This window comes from Hakea prostrata, chromosome 8 (genome assembly GCF_041222555.1).
Source record: "Hakea prostrata isolate BN-2017 chromosome 8, UWA_Hpros_2, whole genome shotgun sequence".
Lineage (NCBI taxonomy): Eukaryota > Viridiplantae > Streptophyta > Magnoliopsida > Proteales > Proteaceae > Hakea > Hakea prostrata.
Genome location: NC_142607.1, coordinates 7,855,354 through 7,872,536, shown reverse-complemented (window position 1 = coordinate 7,872,536; position 17,183 = coordinate 7,855,354). Strand labels below are relative to the sequence as shown.

Below are 17,183 nucleotides of genomic sequence, written 5' to 3'. Positions count from 1 at the left end.
AAAGCATTCATCATATAGTAGGAAGATAATTTCCAGCGTGAAGGATCAAAAGTTTGCTCTGGAACTCCAGATAAATGAGTAATCCTATTTCTGCCTATTTGTTGATCAGAGTTTCCAGCTTTGACAATTACAGATGAGAGGGCAGTGCAGCTGAGGAAACCAAAAAGAGAAGAGCTTGATGGTGCTAGGTACTAATTGATCACTCAACTATTACCCAGATAAGCTCATTCATAATCGAAAGGGAAGGGTTTAACAATAAATATGAAAAGTGCAGTCGATGCTGGAGCTGTAAGAAGAGGGTCGCTTGATATATGTTTTAATCTGTGATCTGGTCCATCGCATCCATATATTAAGAATGTAAAGGTAAGGGTGTCAATTGGTCTGTTCTAAGAGATCTAGATTAAAACAGATAAAAAAGCTAAATGGTTCTAAACTTTGATCGTAACCTAACAGATGGGCTATTAGGATTCCTAATCAATGAGAAAAGAAAAATTAAAATGAAAAATCCTAACACATGCTACATACATTGAATTCCTAACACATGCTACATACATTGAATTAGCTAATTTTTTACTACTCACAATTCAATTGACCAATCCCCTGAGATATTGGAAAGAATGAAGATTTTGACAATGACAAACAGATTGGACTAGATCCACGAAGAATCACAAGGAAGAAATGAAACACTAAAGTAGTCCTCTAGTTTCTTATTTTTGTATTAATGAAGAATTTCTCCAGAAAACCAAGCATCAAATTTGCAACCCAATCCAAATGCACAACTGCTTAATCACTTCTTATTCTCTTGCTCAAAGCTAAGCACCTTATCTTCTTTCTCTGAGTGTCCCCGATTCTCTTCTTGAATTTCCCTCAACAGTTTGATGGTCTGACACTGCCTCTCTACCATGGCAACAGCCTTTTCTAATTCTGTCTTGTGCCTTTCCTGGAGATCTTTATGCTTAGCTTTCATTTTTTCCAACCTTGTTCGCAACTCAGTGATTATTTCTTTTCTAAATCTTACTTTTCTGTTCTCCCTCTCAGGCTCCCTTCTGAAAAACTCAATCATCTCATCTTCAACAGCTATGTCTCTCAGGTACAGTTGTTCTTTGTGTTTGATATTTCTGTCCATCTCCTGGCTATAATTCAGTGATTCCTGATTCAGATCTTCAAGTTGTTTGTATTCTTTAGTTAACTTGCTGACTTTATCTTCATGTTTATTCAGCAACTTCTGCATATCGAAAAGCTTCCTAGCTATCTCCATGTTCTTATTCTCCTGAGTCTGTCTTCCTGTAGCTTCTTGTCTTTCTCCTGCAACCTGTGGTTCTGATGGGATTTTCTGGGAGTGTGAGGAGCCCAATTCCTGTAGATCCTTGACCTGTGCCGTTGAAGCCATAAATTGAGCTGACTCTTCATTCTTGTTATCTTCCAGTTTCCTTAAGAGACTGGACATCTCATGTTGTACTTTCAGTAATACTCTGATCGAAATCCGATCATCCAACTCTCTTGTCATGAGCTGCACTACCTGGTTTTCTTCCCTGAATCTCTGTGCCTCATGATTCTTAATTTCGATCTGTGGTCCCAGTACACCCTTATGTGTCAATAGAGAGTCCACCTCTGGTTGAAAGTCAGTCACTTGGTCATTTTCAGCTTCAAGCTCTTGTCTAACACTTTCCTCCTCCTTTTGAAGCTCATTTCTACATTCTCCATTTTCACTGGCTTTTCCATTGGGAGAATGATCCAAACAGAAAAGTGATCTGGGACTAGTTGATAAATCGCCGTCTTTTTCTTTTTGATCACCAAATTTCTCATGTAACTCTGTAGTAAGAACAAACAATATGTCTCAATCTTAAAAACTAATAAATAGTGTGCCATTAACAAATTCTGGGCAAAGAATCAAAATGGTAATTCAAGCAAAGAATAATGATTGAAATTCAAAGTTCCATGGAACAAGATAAACTATGAAAATTGGACACAAGTCACACAACAAGAAAATAATGTATACAATTGCAATGACAATATCCATGAGGAGAACCGAAGAGATCCAATCAGTTGGGTGTAATACATCCTATGAAATTACTGAAATTGAAATAATAATATTAGACATAGCATTCAGCAAAGAAATAACAGAATATAAAAGAGAGTACTTCTTCCATGCACTCAGATAATGTTAGTTTACCAGCGAAATGTCTCTCTTGGGAGTGCTGGAAACCCAACCATACACTTCTTCTTTTTTGTATTTACAAACTTATAACTCTCAGAAAATGTTGAAATAATAATAAAACAAGAAAAAATGATAAGCTTCTAAATGGGGATAAAAGATGAGTTCTGGGATGAAGAGTGAAGAAGACACACACCTGCAGCTTTTCCTTCTACTTCAACTTTGGGAGGCTCCAACATCTTCTTCACTTTATTTTCAAGATATGCAATATAATTGCCTCTTAATCCGCAACTAACTAAAAATCAAGTTAGGTAAGATTAAATGACAAAATAAGTTTTGAAAGAACAGATAATAAGTCTCAATTAAAGAATTACAACTGAAAATCAAAGTTTCACAGAAAGGACAAACTGTGTAACTTGGACACAAACAAGTAATGTAAAAAGCCAGAATACAATTAGGTAACCAAAACACATCCCAAAGAAGTACAAGACCAAATGGTTCTTTTTTGTTCTTACAGGCTCATAACAGTGACGAAATATTGAAATGATAATAATAAGATAAATGTTGAAATAATAATAACAAGATAAAATGATAAGCTTCTAAATGGGGATAAAAGATGAGTTCTGGGATGAAGAGTGAAGCACACACACCTGCAGCTTTTCCTTCTACTTCAACTTTGGGAGGCTCCAACATCTTCTTCACTTTATTTTCAAGATATGCAATAGAATTGCTTCTTAATCCGTAACTAACTATAAATCAAGTTAGGTAAAGATTAAATGACAAAATAAGTTTTGAAAGAACAGATAATAAGTCTCAATTAAAGAATTACAACTGAAAATCAAAGTTCCACAGAAAGGACAAACTGTGTAACTTGGACACAAACAAGTAATGTATAAAACCAGAATACAATTAGGTAACCAAAACACATCCCAAAGAAGCACAAGACCAAATGGACAGCTGGAATTTCAACCCTACAATGGTTCTTTTTTGTTCTTACAGGCTCATAACAGTGACGAAATATTGAAATGATAATAATAAGATAAAATGAAAAGCTTCTAAATGGGATGAACATGGAAAGCTCACCTGCGCTTCTATCTTTCTGTTCCATGAGGTATTTCTGTAGTTGAACGCTGATTTCAGCTCTGCTGCAGAACAGGGGAAAGAAGGGGAACCAGAAACTTAAATTACGAAAAAGAAGAAAATCAGGAACAACAACAACTCAGCTACGCGTCATCAGAAAGAAAAGAAACAAGAAAAAGAATAAAACAGAAATATAGTTCGCAGCTCAGGTCTTATTTTGTTTTACCCAGAGGACCTGTGCGTCAGTAAATTTAAAAGACAAAGCAACGGACGGCTCATGAAACCGCAAATCTTACACTAAATTAATTTCCATTGAAATAAGTAGGAATTGGATCAAGAACCAAAGAAATTCCACTGATGAAATTGAAGATACGGAGAAAATTTCAGGCAAAAACTTCGTATGACCTACTAGATTCCCGGAAACGCAGAAATCAAATGAACCAAAACTCTAAGAACCAGCATCTTTCAATCAAGAATTCAGACTTGCTAATCAGAAAGAAAGAAAATAAGAATCAAGCCATCAAGCATTGATACCTGCGAGTGTTTGAGGCCAGAATGTAGGATATTGCCACCGGAGAACGAGTCTATCTTAGTGAAGACGAAGAAGAGCTGACACTGGATTCTTTCTTTATTTTGTTTCTGATTCTGAGGGAAGAGAATGGCAATTGGTTTTATAGGTTCATGAGGCTGTTACTGGGAGCTTGCTTGAGTCCGCGCATTTACCATCAAGCCAAGCATTTCAGGCGATCGGGTCAAGATTTCTGTAAAAATTTCGATCTCAGACTGCGGAAATTCAATGGTCGAGATTTTGATCTCGACCGAAATTTCGGATCACTTGATGGTCATGTACATTTAATGCGTAACGCCCCACCCAAATTACTGTTAGTGCTGCGCATATATATCGGCCCCGGGGGGCCGGGGCCGGCCGGCCGCTCCACTACCCACGTTTCGCAGGCCCCGCCGCCCCGGGGGGCCGGCCTTTTGGCTCCCCCTGGGGCGGCCGCGGGCTCCTAGGTGCCTGATGCAGTCCAATCATTCTGAAGAAGACGTCAGAAAACTAGAAAAGAATTTCACTGGCATTAGTGATTGCTCAAATGAATGCTGCTATGCTAATATCTCAAAAAATTAATAAATCTTGTTAATAGATTAGTTTCCGACACTGCCATTATCATATTGAAGAACCAAAATAGAAGGGATGTGCCCAACGTAAGGCTCCTTGGTTATTAATTGGAGATTGATTACTCATATATTGTTGTGAATAAAATATCCTAACTCCGGTTCAAGTCAGTTTGCTTTCAAATAAAACTAATTCAATTGGTTTGAGTTGATGAAACAAAGTCATCAATGGGTCCGCCCAAGAGTTAAACAACTTTTTTATCCTAAAAAAATAGCAAGTGATGGGTTACTTGAAGGGGTTGCTCGAGAGACCACTTCCGATTTCCCCTGGGGTAGGGTCGCTTGAACAGTGCTAGGGTGGGTTGCTCGGGAGACCCCTGCCAGTCGACCCTAGGATAGAGTCGCCTGGACTTCGCTAGGAAGGGTTGCTCGGAGAACCTTGCTTGAAGTGACAAGTATCAATTCAAATTGTGTTTCAAATTGCATTTGACAAGTAAAATCAGTTTACCATCAAATCTCAAAGTGCTGTTTTTAAGGAAACATTTTATTAGGAGATATTCCAGAAATTGTCCTAATGGTAGCCTCTTCAGTTCTAACATGAAATCGTAGTTATAACTCTCAGTATAGGTGAAAGAAATCCACCTGAGTTCTCAGCAAGGGCTTTCAAGAGAATCATATCCGTTTTCTTTTGAGGGCTAAGGAAATCGTTAATCAATTTATTAAAGGCAGCCTTCCAAAGATAGATTAAATGATTCTTGTTGTTTACAACAGGTTTTCTGCTAAAATTCTATGAGGAATCAATCATGAAGACTGAAGAGCTTGCCACTGTTCTGGCTTGGAACTTTGTGGGAATGTTGTTAAAAGCTTGGACAATCTGATTCACCTGATAGTGTTCACAGCAATAAAAGTTATGTTGTGCAATACTGCGCAACTAGACAGTAACTTCCAGAAAAGAATGCTGGTTTTCTGTTCAACATTTTAAGGAATCCCTCCGGAGACAAGATTAAATGATGCTTGTTGTTTACAACAGGTTTTCTGCTGTAATTCCATGAGAATTCAATGATAAATACTAAAGTTCTTGCCACTGTTCTTTGTGTCTCAGAACTTTGTGAAAGTGTTGTTAAAAGAATGGAAATCTGATTAACTTGGTAGCATTCACTGCAAGAAAATTTATGTTGTGGAATACTGCACAACTAGATAGTTGGTTCCAGAAAAGAATGCCGGGTTTTCTGTTATTTAGAATTGTATTAAGTGACAATGGCCAGAGATGTTCACTAGATTTTGGTGATAACGGATTGATTGCACTGTATCGCTAAAGAATCACAAGGAAGAATGAAAACTCTTTTAAGTCATCCTCTAGTTGCTTACTCTTATCTTGATAAGCAATCGCCTCCAGATAATGAATTTGATCAAGGAGGTATCCAACCCAAATACACTACTGCATTATCACTTCTTTCTTCTCTTCCTCCAATCTGGGCATCCTATCTCCTTCGGCTGAATGTCTTCACCAGTTCTCCTGCCTGCTTATACAATAAAGCTGCATTGTTCAACTGTTTATCCTCCTCTGCCTTCCCCCTTACTCACCACTGACTCTAACTCCCCCACATTCTTGACTTCTCTCTGATTCACCGTATGAGTTTTCCACAACTGTTCAATGGTTTGATTCTGCTTCTCTATGAGTGCAACCACCTTGTCTAATTCTGACTTATACCTACCTGAAGGTCTTCATGATTAGCTTTCAATTTTTCCAACTCTGTCTTCAATTCAGCTTTGACTTGTTTTCCATATTCTCCTCTTTTTTTCTCCCTCTCAAACACCCTTGTGATTGTTCCAATTATCTCATTGCTAGAAATCATGTTTCTCAGGTATAATTCTTCCATATGCTTTGATCTTTTCGTCCACCTCCTGACTATTACTCGGTGATTTCCAATTCAGATCTTCAAGTTGTTTATATTCTAAAGTTAACATGCAGATTTCACCCTCTTGTTCTTTCAGCAAATTCTGAATATCTGAAAGCATCCTAGTAAATTTTATGTTTTTATTCTCCTGAGTCTGTCTTCCAGTAGCTTCTTGTCTTTCTCCTGCAACCTGCAATTCTGATGGGATTTTCTGGGAGTGAGCAGTCTGACTCCTGCATAAACTTGACCAGTGCTTTTAAAGTCACAATTGGAGCTGAGCCTTCATTGTTGTTATCTTCAAGTTTCTTTAAGAGACTAGAAATGTCATATACCCTTTCTGATGATAATCTGCCCAAATGCCATTCATGCAACTCTCTTGTCATGAGCTGCGGCAACTGGTTTTCTTCCCTCAAGTACTGTGTCTCATGCTATTCTTTGATCTCTGCTCCGTTTCCTTTCTGTAACGGGTTCCCTCAGTTTGGTAGCACCTGGCCTTTGGGCCTTCTGCGTTTTTTCATCTTTCCATTTCTAACTGCCAGCTGCTTCTTCAGTGTTCAGCTTCATTCTCATTTCGCTGGCTCAACTGTTGATCCTTTTCTATGAGTTCCTGTGATATTCCCTGTCCTGTTCCATGGTATCTGACTTCTGCATTTTTGAATCGTGGCATCTTCTCCTCCTGACCAGTTCGTACCTGCCATCGGCTCTCACTTCTCACCCTGATTTTGATTCTCATCTTTCAACTGTCGCTTGTTTCTTGATCTTCGAGGGATCTCTTCCCCACTCATCTCCTTTCGCTTTGTGCATCCTACTCTTGGCTTCCTTTTCTCTTGCATCTTTCATCTTTGCTTCTGGTCACTTTGACCATTTATGCTTCGTTCTTGTCTACTTCCATCAACTTTTGGCTCTTCTCATTTTCTGTCTTCACAAGATTTCCCCTCAGGACCATCCAAATAAAGAGTGGCTGTTGATAAATCATAGCTTTTTCTTCTTGGCCATCAAATTTCTCCTTTAATGGTGTCACAGATGATCATTCTGTGTGAGTAATCGATACTGTGTTTGTAAATTCTCAAAGAGGCGGTCAAGTTGTTCTACTGCTCTGATCGTGTTCCCCTCTTCCATATCCTTGATCATCGTCTTCCCTTTATTCTCAATCTCTGCATGATGGTGCTTCTATCTGTTCTGACTCTCAATCGTTGATGGATGACCTTGTTTGGAACAGATTTGTCTCAATCTCAGACTTTATTCTGCTTTTGTAGGCAGAGACAATAATGTTTCCTGGTGGGATATTGTGTAACTTGGACACAGCGTTATATCTTTATAGTAACACATCTTACAGATTAATGATTAAATAACCCATTAGGAGGCCTCACACTGTGTTGGATGATCTTCGTACCTGAGAATTCTCATATACCATACAACCGATGCTGTTCAGTTTGTAGAAACTATACAGATATCAATTTACATGCCAATCAGAATCGACGTGGGTGTTGCGGGATAGTTGTGATTCATCCTCGCCTATTGGCCACTTATTAGCGCGTTGTACTTCTGCCATGCATTAGATTTAACTTCTATTGTAGTAGGTTGGACTCCGCCATTGGTGTGGTTTTAGGCACATTAATCGCCAAACCCATTTCCTTGGTTTCTCGCCGTTGTTGGATTTGCCAGCGAGCGGTCTATTTTCCTGTGGGCTGCTGGCTTCTTTTTCCTTTCCTCCTTTTCAGTTGTTGGTGTTTCCTTTTCCGCTTCTTTATTTTGTTTTGAGGGACGCGTGGCATTGTTTGCATATTGTTTATTAGTCCTGTTGTGGAGCTCCTCTACTTAGCTTAGCTATCTACCCCTCTTACTTGTGTCCTTTTTGGCTGTTGTTTGTATTTCTCGGTCATGTTTAGTATTTGTTATCTAGTATTGTGTGTGTTAGAGTACGTATTGTATGTATTGTATTGTGTATTTTCTCTTAGATCCGTATCATGTATTATTCTGTCTCTATAAATACACTGTGTTATTCTCATTTGGATCGGTTTCCTCTATTGTCTTTGGTATGGTCGCTCATTCGATCCTCGTCGCTCGTCTTCGTTGCTTCTTTGATCTTTCTTGTTCTTTTCTAGGGTTTGATTAGATTGTGTCTCGTTGTCGATCTCTTTGTGTTTGGATCGTGTTTGATCTGTTTGTTCGTTGTTCTATGTTTGATCTTCCCCTTCTTGCGTTTTTGTGTTTGTCTCTTTGTGGTCTCGTTTCTGGCTCTTTGGTTGTGGTTCTCTTGGTTCTGTTTTGTTTGTTCTGTGGTTGTGCGTCTGTGTCTGTTGTGCGTTCTCTGTGTTTGTGTTTGTGCATTCTTGTCTCTGGCTCTTTGCTGGTTGTGCGTGTTGTGTGCTTGTTTTCTTTGTCTTGTCTGCCCTCTGCTGTTGTGCGATCTTGGTTTGCGTTTTTTCTTCTTGTTTGGGCCTTTCTTGGTGCTTTCTCATCGTGTTTGCGTTCTTTGGCTGTCTTCTTGGCTTCTTTCTTGTGTTTCTTGTATTTTTGGTGATGCCTCGTTCTTCCACCTTGCTCCCCCTCTGCTTGTTTTCATCCATTGTCTTCCTTTTTCTCTGTGTCTGCTCTCTTTTTTGTCGGTCTCAATTCCCTTTTTGTGGCGCTCTCTTCTGCCGCTTCGTTCCGGTTTGTGCTTTGTTGTGGGGCCTTGTCCTTCTCCTTATCTTGATTCTTGTGTTCCTCCTGTTCCTAATCCGGCTTCTTCCTTGGCGCTGTCGGTTGGTTCTTAGTTGTCTTGCTTCCCTTCTGAATCTGTGCTTCTCGTGGTTGGCTTTCTACCTCTCTTCTGCTTGGTGCTCTCTCCTCTCATTTGCATCCTCTTCTCGCTCGGGTGTGCCTCTGCGCTTCATTTTGGGGGGCTCGCTCCTTCTTCTTATCTTCTTCGCTCGCTTCGTGCTCTTTCTCTGCTTCTCCCTGTATCGGTTCGGCAGTTTTGTTCATTTTGGGGGACTCGGTTGTCCTCGTTTGTCCCTCTGTTCCCGGGTCTCGTTCGCTCCGTCTTCGGGACTCCTTCTATGTGGTGGTTACTGCTCTTCATGATGTCCTCTTTGCTCGTTGCTCAATTCTCTCTTGGTGGTCTTTTGTCTGCTCCGTTGTGCACTCCGGGGTCTCGAGGCATCTCATCTTCTCGCCTTGCTTCTTCTAGGGGTTCCTTTGTTGGTGGTGTTGCGGCTGGGTGCCTGGGTTTGGTGTCGTTTGCTCGGTGCTGGTGAGGTGTCGTCTTTTTTGTCATTTTGTGTCGGCGGCCCACCCTCGTTTTGTTTTCGGGTTGCTTCGGTCTCCTCGTTTTGGCTCATCTGCTGCTCTCCCCCGTTCACATCTGCTGCCGTGGGTTCCGACTGGGGCTTCTCATCCCTTCTTCTCTTCTATTCATTCACCCGTGGTTTCGTGTTGCTCGTTATGTTGGGGATGGCTCGGGTTTGCCTTCGCCTTTGGTCTTCTTCTTTTCTTTATGATAGTTTGTTCAAGATGTGATGTTTTTGTGCCTTCGCTTCTCTTGTTGTCTGTGCGTTTTGTCTTGTTGTGTTCTTTTTGTTTCATTTCTCGCTTTTATATCAGGATCTGTCCTCGGGCCTTTCTGCTGGGTCTCTTGCTGGTGTTTATTCTCTACCTCCTGTGCGCATGTTATCTGGTTTGCCTTTCTCGCTGTTGGTGACCTCCGTTTTGGCATCTTAGGCTTGGTCTGCGCTTCCCTGTCTCAAGATTCTTAGTACTTTTCATTTACCTGTGTTGGTCCTCGTAGTGTTTGTTTGCTCCTCTTGTCAACTTGCCGTCACATAGTTGCCTTTTCTGCTGTTTTGCTCCCTCTGCTCCTTTGCAAATCATCTATTCGACTTTGGGGTCCTCACTGGGCTTCGTTGGGGTCCTCTTTCTCTTTTGTTGATGATTTTTCTAGATATACATGGCTATATACTATCTCTCATAAGTCCGATGCGTGGGTTTTTCACATTTTGTCTCTCGTGGAGATCAATTTTCAACTACAATTAAATCTTTTCGATCGCTGGGGTGGTGGTTTCTGTTTTTCTACTTTTGGACACTTCGGTTTGTCCTCGGCTCTCTTGTCCTTATCTTCGGTGGGGTTGGGCGCATGCATTGTGGAGTGGGTCTTGCTCTCTTGGTGTCTGGGCTTCCTTTATTTTGGTGATGCTTTCTACACTTCTTTTTTATATTGTCGGCTTCCTTCTTCTCGCTATTCGGTTTGCTCTCCATTTCATAGGCTTTATCACGGTGGTCTGTTATCATTTTTTGGGGTGTTTGGTTGTTGTTGTTACCCTCTTCTTCGTCCTTTTAATTCTCATAAAATGGATTTTAGATCAGCTCCTTGCACCTTTATTGGGTACAGCCCTAAACATCATGGATACGGATGTTTTAATCCTCCGGGAAGACTATTGTATCTCCCTGTGATTTTTGATGAGTCATTTTTCCTTATAAGCACGGTTGCCTAGTTTTTTGGCTTCTTCTTCAACTTCACAGAGCTTCCGCATCTCTTTGGGCCCCATGTATGTCGTCGATTCTAATTCACCGTTGTTGAATCTCCATGCTATTTCTCTCTCGTTTTCCCCATGATGTTTCTACTGCTCACCTCCGAATGGTGTTCCAAGAGTTTCCGCTACTATCCAAGACCTTACTCCATCCGAACCATTTGTTAATAATAATGAGTTTTGTAATAATAATTGTACTACTCTTGGACTGTATGATAAGTCTTCGACTTGGCGTGTAATTCTTTTAATAATGGGTCATGTACTCCTGCTGTTGGTGTAGAATTCCTAATGAATTGCTTCTGGGGTATTGCTGTTGGGCCTTCTATTGTTAATGATGGGCCTTCTCTGTTCTGTTGGGCCTTCTAATATTGCTGTTGGGTCTTCTAAAATTGATGTTGGGCCTTCTAATATTGTTGTCGGGCCTTCTAAAATTGTTGTTGAGCCTTCTACCTTTGTTGTTGGGCCTTCTAATATTGTTGTTGGGCCTTCTATAGTTGCTCTTGGGCCCTCTAACAATTTGCCAATCTGTTCTAGTACTGAGTTTTTGGATGTTGCACCCTCTTCCATTTTAGAACCGGATGGTTTGCTAGTTCCTCCACCCTCCACTACCAATTCTATAGTAGATGGATCTAATACTACTCGTACCCATTCTATGTTAACTCGGTCTCAAGACGGGACCCGTAACTTCGGTTCCACGGAGTTTTTATTCCACTCGACATCCTCTTCCTTATGCTTTGGTTGCCTCCGTCTCAACCACTTGTGAACCCACTTGTTACACACAAGCATCTAAGCATGCGGAGTGGCGCAATGCCATGGATAATGAGTTTCATGCTTTAGTGTCGAATCACACATGGACTCTTACTCCTCCTCCACCGGGTAGACGTATTATTGGATGTAAATGGTTATCCGTATAAACGGAAGTCCGATGGCACCATTGAACGCTATAAAGCGCGATTAGTGGCTAAAGGATACACCCAGAGTACGGGCTTGATTATGATGAGACTTTTGCCCGTCGTCAAACCAACTACAATTCGTATTTTGCTTGCCATGGCCGTCTCCTCTACTTGGCCAATCCGCCAACTCGATGTTAATAATGCGTTCTTGCATGGGCATTTAACGAGGATGTTTATATGCCAACCGCCCGGTTATATTGACTCTAGCTATCCTTCTCATGTTTGCAAGCTTCACGTTCTCTTTATGGGCTTAGCAAGCCCCTAGAGCTGGTTTCAACGGCTTAGTTCTTTTCTTCGACTCTTGGGTTTCATGGTTCTCGCGACTCTTCCTTATTCTATTATCATGGGCCCCATGGACCTCTTTACATATTGGTTTATGTTGATGATATTTTGATCACCGGTCCATCTTCTAAAGCTATTGAAGAGCTTTTGGTCAAACTTCGGGAAGGTTTGCGCTCAGGATTTGGGTCTGCTCGATTCTTCTTGGGTATTGAGCTTATACCATTCTCTAATGGTCTACTACTTTCTCAAGAGCGATATATTTGTGAACTTCTTCGCTGGTATGTCCGATGCCAGCCCATATCTACTCCTATTATGTCTTCTCATCACCTCTCCCGTCCGGCGGAATGCCCTTGTCCGTCCGACTCTATTTGGAGTCTTGTTGGTGCTTTGCAATATGTCACCCCGACACGGCCGAGTTGCATTCTCCGTTAACAGCTTTGTCGGTTTCTTGCTTCCCCCGATGATCTTGGGTGGCTTTAAACGTCTCTTCGCTATTTGAAAGGTACCATTCTTTATGGTCTTCATATCACTCCATCATCCTCTTGTTCACTAGCTGCTTTTCGATCTTGATGGGCTGGGTGCCCCGATGATCGAAAATCCCGCGGATATCTTATTTTCTCGGGATAATCTAGTATCTTGGCAGTCCCCCGTCCTGTTGCCCGTTCTAGTCGGGTGAGTATCGTGCTGTTGCTCTTGCTACTCGAGCTTACCGGATCCAATCTCTTCTTCCGAGTTAGGCATTTCCCGTCTTCTCCTCCAGTCTTATGGTGTGACAATATTGGGGCTACTTACAGTCTTCGGTCCAAAGTCGCCCCGCCCTTGACTTTGCGGGAGGGTGTTAGAGATACAAGTATTGTATAGTATTGTTTGTGTATTTTCTCTTAGATACCGTATCTGTATTATTCTGTCATACTATAAATACACATGTGTTATTCTCATATTGAGATAACAGAGATTTCACTCAATATTGTCTAATATGCAAGACTCCTAGAAATGAAAGATCCAAAACACTAGAAATGTTGCTCTAGGTTTAGGGTTCTTGTGCTCAGATGACCAAGTTTCAAGAGGACTTCTTATCCTTTAATTTTATTTAAAAGCCCAGCAGTTTGGCTAGCAATAGGAGTTTATTCTTATTTAGTTTTGTCGAATTCTATCCTAGTCTCCAAGTTTTGGAACCCTTTTTTTGCTGAATCGATCCCCCAATGGTTTCTGTGATATGCTGGATGTCAATCAACTAGTTTGGATTCTGGGCACTAACCTACTTTCCTTTTGTACTCTTTTCCCAACTTATGTGAAATTCCTATCTGCCTGATGTAGTTCAATCATTCTGAAAAGAAATTCACTGGCATTAGTGATTGCTCACCTGAATGCTGGAATCTGCAATTATCAAACTCTCAGCTACAACAAATCCTGTTATAGTGTTATACTTCCAGATACTGCCATCATCATATTGAAGAACCAATTTGACAATTGTCACTGTCCTTATTCAAAAGGGAGAAGATCCGAATTGGTTTTCAAATTGCATTTGACAAGTACAATCAGGTTACCATCAAATCTCAAAGTGCTGCTTTTAAGGAAACATTTTATTAGGAGATATTCCAGAACCTGTGGTAATGGTAACCTCTTTAGCTCTAAGGTGAAACTGTAGTCAAAAATTTCAGTATGGGTGAAAAAAAATCTACATGAGTTCTCAGCAAGGGCTTTTAAGAGATTTCGAGCTATGATTATTGGAAAATATATGGATTTCTTATAAAGCACCTCACTACTGATGCTAAGATTTCCAGCTATATAAAATTATCAGTTTTCTTTTGAGGTCTAAGGAAATCACTAATCGATTTTTTTTAATGAATCCATACATTTCTTTGGTTGCTTAAATGAGATGCTGATTCAATCTCATACATTTTTTTGAATTAGCTAATCTCTGACTACTCAATTCAATAGACAGATCCCCCTGATAGACTGCAAAAAAACAATGAAGATTTCAATGATGACAAACTGATTGGACTAGATCCATGAAGAACCACAAGGAAGGAACGAATAACCAAAGTAGTCCTTAAGGTTTTTTTACCCTTCTGTTAATGAACAATTTCTCTAGAAAATAAATTTCACCAAAGTTGCCAAATGCATAACTGCCTTAGCACTTCTTTTTCTCTTCCTCCAAGCTGAGCACCTTATCTTCTTTCTCTGAGTGTGCCGGATTCTCTTCTTGAACTCCCATTAATTGTTTGATGGTTTGACCCTGCCTCTCTACCATGGCAACAACCTTCTCTAATTCTGACTTATGCTTTTCCTGGAGATCTTTATGACTAGCTTTCATTTTTTCCAACCTTGTTTCAAATTCACTGATCATTTGGTTTCTAAATCTTACTTTTCTGTTCTCCCACTCAGGTTCCCTTCTCAGACACTCAGTTATCTCATCTTCAACAGCTATGTCTCTCAGGTACAATTCTTCCACATGTTTGATCATTTTGTCCACATCCCAACTATTACTCAATGATTCTTGATTCAGATCTTCAAGTTGTTTATATTCTGTAGTTAACTTGCAGATTTCATTTTCATGTTCTTTCAGCAAATTCTGCATATCTGAAACCATCCTAGTAAATTCTATGTTCTTAATATCCTGCGTCTGTCTCCCTGCAGCTTCTTGTCTTTCTCCTGCAACCTGCAATTCCAATGGGATCTTCTGGGAGTGTGAGGAGTCCAACCCCTGCATAACCTTAATCAGTGACGTTAAATCTATAATTCGAGCTGACTCTTCATTCTTGTTATCTTCTAGTTTCTTTAAGAGATTAGAAATCTCATCTCGTACTTTTAATAATACTCTGATCAAATTCTGATCATGAAACTCTCTTGTCGTGAGCTGCAGCAACTGGTTTTCTTCCCTCAGGTATGGTGCCTCATGACTATTATCTTTGATCTGTGCTCCCACTTTACCTTTCTGTGTCAATAAAGAGTTCACCTGCAGTTTAAGGTCAGCCACCTGAGCTTTTGGGAAACAATTCTCAAGGTGTAAATTTTCAATCTTTTCGTATTCTAAACTACCAGACAATGCTTCTTCAGAATGTTCAGCTTCATTCTCATTGAATCTCTTGCTCAACTGTTGATCCTCTCCCTGTGATATTCCCTGTTCTTGTTCCACAGGTTGTGAAATTTCAGCATTTTTTGACATCAGTGGCATCTTCTCCTCCTGAGCAGAACCCAGTCCCTGAGTCAAATCAGCAGGTCCCACATTCTCAACACACAATGTTGAATTCTCCTCTTTCAACCGAACAGTTCTGGTTTCAAGGCTTGATTTTTCAATCATATCATATTCTAAACTACCAGACAATGCTTCTTCAGAATGTTCAACTTCATTTTCAATGAATCTCTTGCTCAACTCTTGATCTTCTTCTATGATTTCTTGTGATATTCCCTGTTCCTGTTCCATGTTTTGTGAAATTTCTGCATCTTTTGAAATCAGTGGCATCTTGTCCTCCTGAGCGAAACCCAGTCCCTTAGTCAAATCAGGAGCTCTCACAGTCTCAACCCACAATGTCGAATTCTCCTCGTTCAATTGATCAGTTCTGATTTCCATATCTTCCAAGGATCTCTTCCCCCCCTCATCTACACTACTCAAAGCTTTGTGGATGCCTACTCCCGAAGCTTCTCTCTCTCCATATGCATCTTTCTGCTTCAGGTCAACAGCTTGGCCATTTACAGCTTCAAGTTCTTGTTTAAAGCTTCTGTCCAACTTTTGAAGCTTCTTTCTACATTTTCCGTTTTCAGAAGATATCCCCTTGGAAAAATGATCACCATCTTTTTCTTCTTGGCCATATAATATCTTCTTTATCTCTGTAGCACAACGATCATAATATCTGTAGCGTGATTCATAATATCTGTGTAAATCCCTGAGTTCGTCAACGTGATCTGCCACTCTGGTCATGTTCCCCTCTTCCACATCCTTGATAATCATCTTCACTTTATTCTCAAGATCTCTGCAATAGATAGGATGCTTCATACGTTACTAGACTATCAATCTAATTGTTACTAGACTATCAATCTAATTAATAAAATGAAACGAACAACTTGAGTTCTAAAGGAGCAGATAGTATGCCTCAATGTCAAACTAATAAATATTGTGCAATTTTGTAGACAAAGAATCAAAATTGAAATTCAGAGTTTTTTTCTGTAAAAAGACAAACTGTGTAACTTGAACAAGCAACTTATAAATTTAAAATAGCGGTTATCCAAGAAAACAAACTGAAGTGTTTCAACCAGGTGGCCTTGACACATCCGAAACAAATTAGTAAGATCAAAGTAAATCCATAATAAGAGGAAACCTCAATAGAAAAAACAAAGGGGTGATCTTCATACACAGCTGGAAACCCAACCATACAATCGTTCTTTTCTGCTCTTACAGGCTCATAACACTAAAGAGATGTTGAGAAATGATGATAACGAAATAAATTGACAAGCTTCCAAGTGGGATACAAGATGAAGCCCTGGATCGACAGTGAATAATCACCTGCGTCCTTTTCGTTCTGCCGCTCCATTAAGTGACTTCAAGACTTTTACCAAAAAATGTCAAGACAGTTCCAACCTTGAGTGCTAATTTCAGCTCTACTCTAGAATAGGAAAAGGACATTAAAAAAAAAAAAAAGAAGAGAAAACCAGAGACTCAGAGAGAAAAGAAGAAAACCAAGAACAAAAAGAATCTCAGTCTGAGCGTCATCAGAAAGGAAAGAACAAGAAGAACAATAAAAGAAAGGTATAGATCATAGCTAGGTCATATTTTTCTTCATCAAGAAAATTTAAAAGGGAAAGAGACAGACAGATTCGTGAACCTGTAAATCTTAATGAAACTAATTCATTTCTATTGAACTAAATAGGAATTGAATCAAAACCCAAAGAAATGCAATTGATGAGAACGACTATTCAGAGTAAACTACATTCATAAATCATAAACCTCAACGATTTCCGGTAGCAGCAACTTTCAATCAAGAATTCCGACTAGTTTATCAGAAAAGAGGAAGAACAAATTTAGAACCCAGTGATACCTGAGAGATTTTGAGCCCGGAGTGTTGGATATCGCCGCAGAATAACGAGTCGATCTTGGTGAAAATGAAGAAGAGATGACTTCTGTCTTTGCTTTTCCCCTTCAGTTGTTTCAATTGGAATTCATCTGAGAAGGATGGGGAGGTGGGTTTGA

The 17,183-nt window shown here is 40.0% G+C and overlaps 2 protein-coding genes across 3 annotated transcripts; both read right to left on the bottom strand.

The window, feature by feature from the left end:
• Positions 1–566: 566 nt before the first annotated feature.
• Positions 567–4,009, bottom strand: LOC149006612 (uncharacterized). 2 transcript variants are annotated; one of them, XM_089166057.1, is made up of 5 exons: positions 3,770–4,009; positions 3,239–3,300; positions 2,806–2,904; positions 2,352–2,450; positions 567–1,812 (listed from the first exon to the last, which is right to left on the bottom strand). In XM_089166057.1, exons 2-5 carry the CDS (start codon positions 3,261–3,263, stop codon positions 788–790), a joined length of 1,248 nt encoding a protein of 415 aa, XP_089022183.1. In that variant the 5' UTR covers positions 3,264–3,300; positions 3,770–4,009; the 3' UTR covers positions 567–787. The 2 variants fall into 2 exon arrangements, with proteins under 2 accessions (XP_089022183.1, XP_089022184.1); XM_089166058.1 differs by having other exon boundaries at positions 3,239–3,297.
• Positions 4,010–14,000: 9,991 nt separating this feature from the next.
• LOC149006611 (uncharacterized) lies at positions 14,001–17,183 on the bottom strand. Its single transcript, XM_089166796.1, has 2 exons — positions 17,032–17,183; positions 14,001–15,969 (listed from the first exon to the last, which is right to left on the bottom strand). The coding sequence occupies exon 2, from the start codon at positions 15,945–15,947 to the stop codon at positions 14,130–14,132; it is 1,818 nt and encodes a 605-aa protein (XP_089022922.1). The 5' UTR covers positions 15,948–15,969; positions 17,032–17,183; the 3' UTR covers positions 14,001–14,129.